Genomic DNA, 12,582 nt, shown 5'->3' with positions numbered 1-12,582 from the left:
TATGCTTTGTACTTTATAAGATGAAATCCTTACAAGATGATTTTATAGTAGCATAAATCTGGGATACGATGTTTCTGCTGAAATATGTCCAACCTTACCTCCAATCTTCCACACTTAACTCATGCTGATCACACAATGCATAGAGAGTATTGCTGAAACTACCATTAGCATCATGTACTGCTGGGATTTTTATGGTAGAAGACAAGTTCATTATATCTTTGCTCTTAAGGCTACTTCACTCTCAAGTCCACACTTACATTAGCTTTGTTACTGAGTTTGTTCTTCATAGACTATCTTGGGTGATTTGCTTTCTGCTGTTTTCTGGCTTATAAATGTTATTTCATGGTGTATGGCTAACTCTGAATTTTGTTGTAAGTGAATCATGGGGGTTTTTTAATGTACAGGTAAATAGGTGCTGTTCTTTGCAGAACAAAGTTCTTTGCAGTGGTAGAGCAATGAAAAAAAGATTGTACTTGCTCTGTTTCAGGTGTCTATGGGAACATTTTTGCACTAATACTTCTCCATTTAATAACTGACTGAGTCACCTCCTGTCTCACCTAAAACTGTCTTTTTTCCTTCGTTGTGTTAGATCTCTGAACAACAACTTTTTTACGTGAGTTGACAGACGTGGGGAGGAGATGGCCAGCTCAGCCCGAGAGCACCTGCTCTTCGTGCGCCGCCGCAACCCGCAGCTCCGCTACACCCTGAGCCCCGAGAACCTGCAGAGCTTGGCCTCTCAGGGCACCATGCCTGAGAACATGAACTTGCAGCGGGCCAACAGTGACACTGACTTAGTGACCTCGGATAGCAGGTCCAGTTTGACGGCCAGCATGTACGAGTACACCTTGGGACAGTCTCAGAACCTCATCATTTTCTGGGATATTAAGGAAGAAGTAGATCCAACTGACTGGATAGGACTTTATCACATAGGTAGGTCAGAATTGTGCTGTCGTATTTCTGTGTGTTTCTTGCTGTTTTGCCTCTTCATCTTTTCTTTTCTGATATGTGTTCTGGCGTGCTACAGAATTAATCTACAGATAAAGTTGAGGTACAACTGCAGAAAGTTGCCTTGAGTTCCTCTCTGCTATTCTCCATGCAGTGAGCTATGTAAAAACGTGATTCTGATTAATGTAGATCTGATTCCACAATGACCTGCTAGAAGATGAAATGTGTTATTCCTAAACACTAAATACACATACAGTTTCCTGTTTCCACCTTGGCTGGTGGCTGGCTTACAGACTGGAAAATTTGAAGTATCATATTCATCATGTAACTTGATGTGCTTACAGTCCAATGCTTATACATTATCTTGGACAAGTAACCTCTTACTGTTTGTGAAAAGCAACATTATCATTTGTATAAGTCTTTGATTTTGTAGAACTAAAATGGCATCAGTTCTGAAGGAGTGAAAATTTCTGTTTACGAGGAATTCTTGTAGAAGGAAATCCTCTCCAGAGATTCTTCTGTGTGGGTTTCTTTGTGCTGTTCAGGCTATTTCATAGGAGGAGCTGGAATGAGCTCTAGGCTGCCATGCAAAGGCCTGGGGGTTGTGTGTGCATTAGCAGATAATGTGACTCCAAAGGGGTGGATCAGTAGGTCAGTTGGTACTGAGAGCACCACTAATCCATTTGGGTTGTGATTTTCCTCTGTGCTGTGTTTAATCAAGGATGCAAACATGCCTGCTGCATGTGTGGTTTGGAACTGGCCAAAGGACAGCCTTTATGTCCCTGCTAGGGAGGGAGCACAGCCAGTACCTGGAGCAGCACATGGAATCACTTCTCAGGAATCCCTTCACATGCACAGAACTTAACCAGTGCTCACTAAGTGGGACTGATGGGTTCATTCATTCCAAGACTGTTCTGCTTCTCTGGACCTAATGACTCATGTAGAGAGAATGGTCAATTCAAACTGCCAGAAGCAGCTATAGCAGAAACTGATGGAGGAGGCAGTTCTGACCACTGAAGTTATATTTGGCTGGGACTAAGTGGCCTCAGCAGGGTTTTTGAGAAATACTTGCTGTGCCTCCTTTTCCCAAGATGTTCCATCTCTGCATCACTTAATGTTACGTTCTGTGTAGATGCTGTTTCTAGTTATCTTTTTTTTAGTCTGATTTTTTTTCCCAACATTATTGTAGTTCCACAAAGTGGGCATTATTAACTGGGGCTGTTCCAGTGCATACCTGGTTATAAAAGTTGGATTGGAGTTGCTGCAGAAGCTGCAATCTCTCCTGGAACAAACTGTGGATATGCAGTTACTTTTAAGCCACGTAAATAAAGTGTCTCCATAATAAACAGAAGTGAATCTTCCCAACAGCATTAGCAGCTGAAGTGTGATCTGTGCTGTAAAATGCACAGACTGCTAAATGAGCTGAAACAGTCTAATTTAAATACATCGAGAGCTACATCTGCATAAAGGTATGACAGTCTTTCTTGTTGTTTTTTTATGGTTCACAGCACTTCAGGATTGATATTCAATAACCTAAAATGAAGCAACTCTGTAAAATTACTATTGGTTCTTACTCTATGCTGAAAGTGATTTTTGTATTTTATTTTCATGATTAAAACTATTTCTATATTCAGTCTGTTGAGTTCCTAAAGTACAAAAAAAATATTAAGCTAGCACAGGGTAAGAAACCTATGAGGAACACCCAAATTTATGCCTTCTTGGGCCTAAACCCCCCATTATACAACCATGTAATACCAGAGTATGTGAATGCTGCTTTGTTAAATGGTGGAAGGTCCAGAAGCTTTTGTCTCCATTGCCACTTGAAATCCATGGATAGTGGTGTGAGTTTTGATGGTGGTTTCATCATTCTGAATGATCAAATTGCACATTTTTTAACAACAGAGGTAAGGACATAGTCTGGTAGGCATGCCTGTCTATCTTTGATGTAAATTTTTTTATCAACTCTTTCAAGTGTTAAAAAAACCTTTTAATTTGCATAACTTTTATAGCTGCAGTTAAGGTAAGTTAAATTCTACAGGTACAATCCAGGATTTTCCATCCTTTCTGATAATAGCTGTGAAGCACCTCCAGTTTCCACTTACTCTTTTGTAAGTTGAGGACACTTCTTATTTTCTCAGGAGAGCCATGCTAGTTGGTGAATATTTTTAAGAATAAAAGCTCTGTTCTCAAACATGTTATTAACATTTATTGTAATTGCTTGAGGTTCTCCATCCTGGTCTTTGTTTAAAATGAAAATTATTTCATTTAAGTCTCCCCTTGGGCACAGGCTCCTGAAGGCACTGGGAATTGTGTGTTGCACTAACACCAGTCAGCACTGGGGCTCTGCCAGCTTGCTGCTGTACCTCCAGTATTCCCCCATGTCTTCTAGTAAAGCACTATTTTTTGAGGAGCTAGGAGCAGAAAAAGGCAAATATTGTGCTCTTATTTTAAAACCCAAAAGCACAGTCCTGTGGCTTATTTTTTTTTAGTATTGCTTGTACAATTAACTGTCATGCAATCTGGATCAGTGTTTTGAGAGGAAAAAGTGGTTGTTAATTCTGTGAAGAGAAGATGGATATTCTAAAATGGGCATTATTCTGAGCCCTGGCATTTGCACAGAGAGGTTTGGCAAAGGTCTGAAGCAATCCAGGTACATTTTCAGCTCAAGTTAAATTTTGCAGAGTTACAGCCAGTATAAAAGGAATTGAAAATGGAACACTGGAAGCTGTCTTGCCTCTTCATTCATTAATTTTCTCAATTAGCATGTTCTCATTAATTTTCTATAATGAGCAGGCAGTTCAGTGCTTCTGAGTGTGGTTTTATTGCTCAGTTAGAACTGCAGTGGCTCATGAGGAATCCCACCAAAGTTCTTAACAGGAGTTTCTTTATAAGAGGCTGAGCAGAACCCACTGCACACATTCACCCAGCATGGATTGGTGCAGTTGGTAACAAGACTGTCAGCAATCAGTCACTGCCTCTGCTGTTAGTGCTTTGCAGGTGATTGATTGGCTTTCACTAGGGAATAGTAGATGGAGCTTTTCCCAATACAGTACAACTTCCAGTGAAGTGTTTTGCCTGCTAAATAGTTATGAAAATAAATGTTGCCTTTTTAAAATGAGAAAAGCCCAAGGGGAAAAACACAGAATGATCTTATTCTGAAGGACTGATTTTTTTTTTTTTTTTTTTAATGTGCATATGAATTTTTTTTGGGGGACTTCTGGTTATTTTATTTTTAAAAAAGGAAGGAAGTAATAAATGAACAAATACTTTGTAGAAAAGACTGTGTTTTATAAAACTTTGATTCACAGGATACTCCTTTACGGAAACTTTCAGTCTTTCATGTTTAAATGCAAGGAATTGAACCTAACTGAAAAATTCTACATAGCTAAATTAATGCTCAGTTTTTATAGACAGCATTTTAAAGAATGTTTGTAGATATATATGTGAGTTTGTTCACTTATACCATACTTTAATCTTCCTCAGTTTCATCAATGTGCATGTGAAAACATGGCCAGTTTTCTTGCTGAGGAACAGCTTTGTATGCATGTTCTTTTTCTTTCCCCGTGTATTCCTAAGGATTTCCAGAAGAAAAGTGTATGTGAGGGACATGGTGTATTCTATGAAGGCAAACATCCTTTTTCCTGGCTATTTCTGGATTTGTACTGGCTGAACTTTGAAAAGTGTCAGTAGCACTTCTGGAACAGTCTTGTCCATCAAGTTTTGTTGAACAGCTTTCTGTCTGTAGAGGAGCTGTGTGGGAGTGCAGCTAGCACAGCTGTGAAAGCACACGGGGTCCCACCGAGGCTGCGGGTGAGGCAGAAATGCTGTTTGCTCCCTGGTAAATCGGGCAGTGCTGTGTGAAACATGAAATTGTCACATCTGAAATGCAGGTTTGTCATTTTGGATTCAGCTTTCAGCTCTGCCTAGAATGGACTTGTCATTTTTTCTTCAGGACTGCTAGTGAGGATTGTCACTTGAGAGTGACGAGCATGATGAAATTTGAAGAGGGGGCTTTTTAGTAGAGATACTGGGCCTGTCCTTACTTTGAGAGGTTGAGGTAAATTTCAGTCTTTCTGTCCTAAAAAGGAAGGAAGAAATAATTTCTCTTCTCAAAAATTCTTGATTTTTAATTAGGATTTAGACTGAAAACCACCATCTTTTGAAGTTGTAGAAGACTACAGAATTTAATACACATCCTCTTAGACCCATAAGGTTTTCTTGTTCTGTAGCAACCCAGATTTTGCTTTAGTTTTTTAAAAAATACTGTTGTTACAAGCAATATTTAATATGTTGGAGGTTGTTTTTTATTTCCTCTATTTATGAGGAATCTTGCAATGACAAGAGTGGTCAAGCTCTGTAATCGTGTGGTGAGTCAAGCTGTGCCCAATATTGGCCCCAGTTGGAATCAAAGAAGATAAATGGATATTCAGTTTGAAGGAACTATGAGATCCCAGTTTTCTTGCTAGTGTGTTATTACAGCAACAGGCTTCTAGGAATTCCTTGGAAAGTGAGGGTTGCTCAAAGAGATGAGCAGGTGGACTCTGCACTGCTCATGGAATGGTGAGGGAAGTTGCATCTTGGTAAGTGTTACGGGTTGTCATGAAGTCTCATATTTAAAGAAAACAAGAAGTACAAAATAAGAAATAAAAAGTCAGCAGAGAGAAGCAAACCCTATTTCTGGTTAAAATAGATTATCTCCCATGGCCAAATTGCACAGGTTGGCCTATTTTTGTCCTAATTTACAGAGCCCTATTTATGAGCTGCATGCCCTCATTCTAGAGATCCTTAGCACATTCCAAATGCTGTCTGTCAAAGGTCATTGTATTTGTTTCCATTAGCTGCCTTACAGAAGCTGCTTGATTTTTTGTTGTATCTACTTCATGGATCCAAAACAGAATTATAAAACCAAACAAAAATAAAAAGAAACAAACCCGCCCCCGATGTGAAGTTATATAGGGCAATTTAGATAGGCTCTGGGTTTATACTAAGCTTCCTAGGGTAATGGAGTTTGGAGTCTCTCCTTTTCAGGTCAGACAGGATTAAAAAGAAAAAGCTTTTGCATAAACTGCCTTTAGTATGCTTAAAATAGAGGCTCACATTAGACAGAGAGATTATAAAATGTTAAAATACTTTATTCCTAGAAGATTTATTTGGTTTGCATTATAGAAAACATACAAAGTAAAATCTTCATTATCTTCCAGAAAATTCTGATTATTCACTTGATTTTTCCCTTCCTGTTCCTGTTCCGTTCTTTCCTTTTCTGTACTTTAAAATGTGAACAGTACTGTTCATGTCTGTTGATTAGTTGCTAGGCATAAAACTATTAATTTGTGGTTACTCCTCATTCTGGCTGCTGCTAAGGTCTGTAAACCACTGGCTTCAGTTTCTGTGGGGAAGAGTCTTTCCCCAGCTGGCTCCATGAGAGTCTCTGGCTTTGACTTCCAGGACACTGGCACTGTGCTCTTTGTCATCAGCCGTAATGCCAAAAAAAAGCCTCCTTGATAATTTCATTTGCTGGTGGCTTAATATTTAGGGAAAGGCCACCTCTTGAGTGGGATAATGAAAAGTGGAGGCAGTCCAATGTAACAACTGTATCCTAAAGTGGGGTGAGGCTTTAGTGGTCTAAAAAAGCCTGTATAATAAACCAGGGGTCTTCAGAAGCTTTCCCTCCAGGTACTGCATTCCAATTTTATTCTTTCAGTTTTTCCTAGGTCCTGACCCACATACAAAGCTCTTTTTTCACCAACATGGAATTTCTCCTCTTCAGTTGTGAGCTGGTGAATTTTGTTCAAAAATAGTTTATGACCATAATACCCATTTATAATACCCAGCATAATACCATTTCTTTCCTGCAGAAAATTAGATGACATGGGTAGAAAGTGCTTCCTCTGAGTATTTCATTGCATGCAGTAGATGCCTGAAAAGATACCAATTACATTAAAATATATACTTTTTTTTTGTTGTAAGAAGAAGAAAATAATTAATTCCCTGCTAAAACCCTCAAAATCTAGGATCTTGTAGAATGATATAAAAATTCAAGCTCTGACATAGAAAGTCTTACCAGAACATCCAAACTTTTCAGTTAATTGTGGGTTTTTTTCAGTTTTTCAGATAGCCCTGACCTGAAAACTAGACAAACGTAGCTGCAGGGAGGACATTTTCAGCTGTGTTGTCAGTATCTTTCCACTGCAAGAGGTTTTGGCATGACAACATTTATAATCCTTTGGATAGAAAGTGGTGTTCTCACAACCATGCCTTTTTGAAGTGACTGTTCTAGCAGATGGGAAGATGGCAAATACAAACACTGGATAATGAAAAACAATGTAGACCTCTGGATTTGTAATATTCCCTTTTACTGTAAAACTGCCTTGTGTCAGCTTGTATTTTAATTTGCTGGAAGGAGGTTGGATTTAATTTTTTAAAAGACATTTCCAGTGCTGTTTTCCATCATGAAATCAGTGTGCTGTACAGTATTTTCAAAGTAATTTGGAAAAACAGTTATTCCAAGTCAGTGATAATGGGATTGAAAAAGGAATTGCATACATGCATCTATTGATTTTTTTAATATGAGAAATAGATTATGGTTTAGTTTTGCATTATGCATAGTGTTAGAATTCCTCCTGTACATTTTTTATGAAGTTCTTGGCTCCTGTGTCTGCACAGATTTATCAATGACTGTAAGAATATGAATTGAGATATGTTACAAGCTGAGTGTTAAATAGGATATGTTAAGGATGTGACTGGTATAAGTGAAGCCATTGGGACATGAAAAGATGAGACACAAACATACTAGGACTCTGAAGCTAACACTTTATTGGCAGATACATTTAATATCATTTTTAATATAGTCTGAGATTGGATACACAGGTTCTTAAATTATAACTGGAGGAGGTTAAGGAAGGTGCCAGTACTGATTTTGATAGGCCTCCTTTCTTAGCAAAGCTCATCAATTTATGCTGTTTGAAGGACAGAAAAGACACAGAGAATGGCCAGATCTGAAACTTGTCTGGTATGAAAATATTTTCAGGTGGGCCAGAGTGGTGCCCAGCCCTTGCAGCATTTGCCTTTTGGCTTGGGGGAGGTTCTGGTTTGGGGTGAAGATGCTGGAGCTGTGCAGTTCCACCGGCTGTGCTTGGCTGGCGCTCACCCTGTGGGACCTGGGCACGGCTGCACTGGCAGCGTTCCCTGTCTCTGTGCCCAGCAGCAGCCAGGACTCCATTGCCCTCACTGTAATGGGCAGCTGATTTTCAGGCAGGCAAACCCTGTGCTTCTGAGCTTTGTTTCAAGAGATCTGCCTCCTTTGTGTGGCAGTCATTCAGAGTTAGTGTCAAACTGTTTGGTCTTCCGTCGTGTTTCAAGTCACTGATCACTAATGTGTCAGTAGTCCTAGAAAGTTCATAAAAATCAGTAGGTTCATTGCCCTTGTCATTCCTACCCTAACCTTGGGAAGCAATGAATCCTTTATATTCCAATGTGTGGTATTGCAAAAAATGAACCTACAATTTCCATATAAGTAAGGTCGTCATTCTGTATATACTGTAATAAGGCAAAGAGGAAAAATATATCTATTCAGACATGATGTGAGCTCTCATGCTCCATTAAATGCATGCTTCCTTGAGAATTTAAACTTCATCTGATGGTCAAAAATGTAGTTCATATGACTTAAGTCACACTTGAGGATAATTTTCAAGAGGGGAAAACTGAAAGCTTGGACCTAATAAGTGTCGTTTGTGAAGAGGACTAAGAACTGAATGCATTCCATGCCTTGCAAAATCAGGACCTTAATCAATGTTTTATCTTTGCCATAAAATGTGGGAGCACTTTCTTGTATATGAAGCTAGTTAAGCCTAAATGAGTTTGACTTTACACAATTAAATGTGTGTAGGAAAACATTATAGTGCAGAAGTAGGCACATTTGGTTGTCACCGAGATAAATATCCAGTAATGACCTCATTAAAAAAGAAAAAAAATATTTCTATGTTCACTGTAGTTTAATTTGTATCTAGAGTTTCATGCATGACATAGTTCAGCAGATGGAAGCCTGCAGGGTGGGGGAAAATTCAGTTCGACAAATTTTTCAACATAGATGTATCTCTTAATTTTAGTAAACTTCCAGAAAGGCACTTGCTTCCCAGATACTGAATAAGGATGCAGCAATCTACTAAAGTCAACAATGAGTAAGATTTTTTTAGGAGTTATTGATGAGGTGGTATTTAATGTGCAGGCAACAACGTTTTTCTGATGTATACTTAAACTTGTAAATTTGAGCAATAGGTTGAAAAGTGCATTGTCCAGTTCCTTTGAAAACCCCAAGCCAAATGTACCCCTGCTGTGTGTTCAGAAGTGAAATCCCAGCCATCCCAGCTGACACCAGTGCCACTGCCCCAAGAGCTTTGAAGAGCTCTGGGTTGATCAGATGAGGAAAGGTTTGGGGTTTGGAAAGCAGTCCTAATTACAAGCAGGTTGAGCTGAGTGTGCTCCTCTCTTGCTCCAGCACTTAAATACAAATCCCTGTGTTTCAGATCCAGGTAGGTGACTGTGCTTGGTGCTGCTGGTTGCTGGCTCAGCAGCACCAAGCTGGCAGAGCACTTACCCTCCCAAGAATGCAAAAAGCTCTGGGCCAGTTCAGCATCGCGGAGGGGCTGGGAGACAGCAGCAGGGGTTCCCTGCAGGAGCGTGGGACCATCAGTGGGAGGGACACTCCTGGCAGTAACTTGCCACTGGACCTGCTCAGCTGCAAGGTGCAGCAGTGACCCCAGCAGAGAGGCTGTGATGGCTGCTGTAAAATGAATGTGAGTCTAATTGCACTGTTTGCAATTAGTTACTTATGTGCAGGTTTACGTGTGTTGCTGGGAGTAGCTGAGTTGGTGAGCCTTTGTTTCTAGTTGCATTCAATTCTAGGTTCTGTTTGTTGCCTGATGAGTCCCAGGGAATTAATGCTTTTTAAAAATCCTCTCCTGGAAATGGAGAAGGAATAATGGAAATATTATATGTAGGTGCTTTCAAGATAATACACAACTTAATAAAACTTCCTTGCCTTCATTAGTCTACAGTTTTTTGTTCCTTTTTGCTGTTGCATGTTAACACCACGCAAGAGAGCACTTTTTATTTCAGATATTTTATACTAAAAAGTTAAATAAGGATAATTGTTATCTCTGTTCTTGACTTCTGATGATGCTCTTTGGTACTGGTTAAAATGATACTGCTTCTGAAGAACTGCAAAATGACCTTTATGTTTCTTCTGGCTTGGGTCTCATCCAGTTTAATCTGCAGAGCTGTTTAGTACTTATCATAAGTGGTGTTTGGCTTAATTTCTCTCATCTTCATGACATCAGCTTAGATATTTGAGATGAGAAATAACTATATTGGCATCCTTTTTGTTGAAGAGGTAAATCTAATTGTGAATTATCCATCTCACTACAAAACTACTAAAGCCTAAATGTGAGAAAAATGATCTGGCAATGTATAGGGAAAAAAAATCATTCCTATTACTCTGAATGTGACAGGATGGTGCTTATGACAAATTAGCAGTTTTACTAGTTATTACTTGAAAAGTCTGTTTATGCCATCAGTGCATTACTCAGAAGTTAATTTATCTTGGAAATTCTAGATTGTCTTCAGCTGAAGTAGATTGCAAAAGTCATGAGTGATCTTCCAACCTCTTTTTCCCCCTTCTTCTCCATCTATATATTGCATATCATGTGATGAAGAATAGGTTATAAGATGCTATTTTTTAGATAATGTCCTTTTGCTTAGGACTGCTCTGCAGTTAAATGTAGTAAATCAAGACTTTGTCATAAAATTCCATTTAAATTTCCAAAGGAAAATTGTCTTCTGTTTTGTTGGAGCATGATTTCTCCCAGTTACTTTGAGGTGGCTTATTTGATACTCAAGAATATTTACTAGTGCCTTGAGACACTGATACATTGCTGGAAACCCCTGAAGGTAATGAGTCTGTGATGAGGTGATTCAGTGTTGTGTTACTCATCTCATGGAAAAGGCTCTCTTGGGTTTATGGTTTGACCACGGACTCTGTGCCTCTAGGGGTAAGCACCAGGGTGTGAAAGCTCTCAGGAGGCATGCAGGCAGCAGTGTTTTTAAGTATAGGGGAGATCCACTTATTTGTTTCAGGGAAGGTTTTTTTGTCTTTGCAGGGAGAAAACAAACTTAGGAGAACCATTTCCTGGTTAGCCATAGTATGTTGCTGTTAAAGTGGGTGTGAGGAGAGTTATGAGGATGGGAAACAAACATTGCGTTTCACAGAAAATATTTCAGGTTCTTTTAGAACTCCTTCCTGCTCATTTCTTTAGAAATCTAAGACTGACTTATCTTATTGTGTGTGTATATTGGATGAATTTCTTCCAGGATGTGTTGGCTCATTTCCTTGAGTACTTCTAAATTTTCTGAATTTTTTTCAGTCACAACAGATAGCTCAAAAAGCTTTAAGGAAATGAGTCAACCTCCTGAAATAAATTGCTTACTGAATAGAGGATACTGTGTTCGACATCACAGACGCCCTTGATAGTTCTGTGGATACTAATTAACAGATAGTCTCTGAAAAATCTGTTATATCCAGGTTCCAAAAGGATTTGGGAGACAAATATCCCCAATGAGCACCTGAGCTTTCCTGTTAGGAATGTGGGGCATGCTTCTAGACTGACAGGTATTGGTGTGAGAGGTGCAGATGGGGATGTGACAGGCAGGCTCTTTAGTGAAAAATTAAGGATGTTGTTGAACTTAAGTGTAAATAAATGGCAGTAACATAAAGGTGCTGAGTTAAGGACTATGAAACTTTGATAAAACAACATTGAAATCTGAAGACTGCATAGGCTTTGGTCCTTATTTTAGTACTCACAAGCAGTTTGCACTCTAGTTCCAGGAGCCCTTGCTGTGAGTGTCCTGAGTGTCCTGCAGGTGCCCAAAGCAGGTGAGGCTGTTCTGTAAGGAAAGGCCCAGGGCCTGGCCATGTTTCCTTTGGGTTGCAGGAGTCCCAGCAGGGAGTTTCCTTGCTTGGGGCTTTGCTGAGTCACTGTGCTGGCTGCTGACTGCAGTCTTATATAGTTACATTAAAAATAAGTAAGAGGACACCATTTTAGTAACATACACAGTAGGTAGGCACAGGATTCAGGATTTTCTTTGCTTCCCAAGGATTACTCAGCAACTCAGGGACAGAAATGAGAAAGCCAGCACCAAACACCATGATCTGGGATTTTCTGTCTGATGAGCCTAACTAAAAGCAAAACCAGATGGCCCTTAATATTTAAAAAGTTCGATGTCTGGATCTGGATCTGAACTTTGAACTCTGAGGCAGCAAGTAATAAGCCAGCTTGCTCTGCTTTGGTGCATTGCACAGAAAGTCCCTGATGCAGGCTGTAAATACCACATCTCTAAACAGAGGTGACATGCATCTCCAGACAGGTGACATGCACTGTCAGGCACTCGAGGGAAATCTGAATACATGCCCACCACAGCAGAGAGAAGAAAGCCTGGAATATCTGCAAAGGAGTTGACCCTGTCAGTGTGCACAGTGTCTCCAAACAGTGAGAGTTGAATAAAAGCAGGTACAAAATACAGCTCCAACTGCAGTGGAGTGAGGCAGAATCTGTCTCTGGTTTTGTGGTTGTTGTCAGTGATTGT

At 39.6% G+C, this 12,582-nt stretch overlaps 1 protein-coding gene across 1 annotated transcript in view; it reads left to right on the top strand.

Annotated features, from left to right (window-relative positions):
• Positions 1 to 638: 638 nt before the first annotated feature.
• The window catches only part of HECW2 (HECT, C2 and WW domain containing E3 ubiquitin protein ligase 2), a 99,583-nt gene continuing 87,639 nt past the window's right edge, over positions 639 to 12,582 (top strand). The window contains exon 1 of the mRNA XM_058809115.1: positions 639 to 930. Coding sequence (XP_058665098.1) covers positions 639 to 930 — 292 coding nt within the window. The remainder of the gene's footprint in view (positions 931 to 12,582) is intronic.

The sequence above is a fragment of the Ammospiza caudacuta genome, chromosome 8 (genome assembly GCF_027887145.1).
Source record: "Ammospiza caudacuta isolate bAmmCau1 chromosome 8, bAmmCau1.pri, whole genome shotgun sequence".
Taxonomy (NCBI): Eukaryota; Metazoa; Chordata; class Aves; order Passeriformes; family Passerellidae; genus Ammospiza; species Ammospiza caudacuta.
The sequence above is the reverse complement of the archived record's forward strand: the minus strand, read 5'-3'. Positions and strand labels throughout refer to the sequence as shown.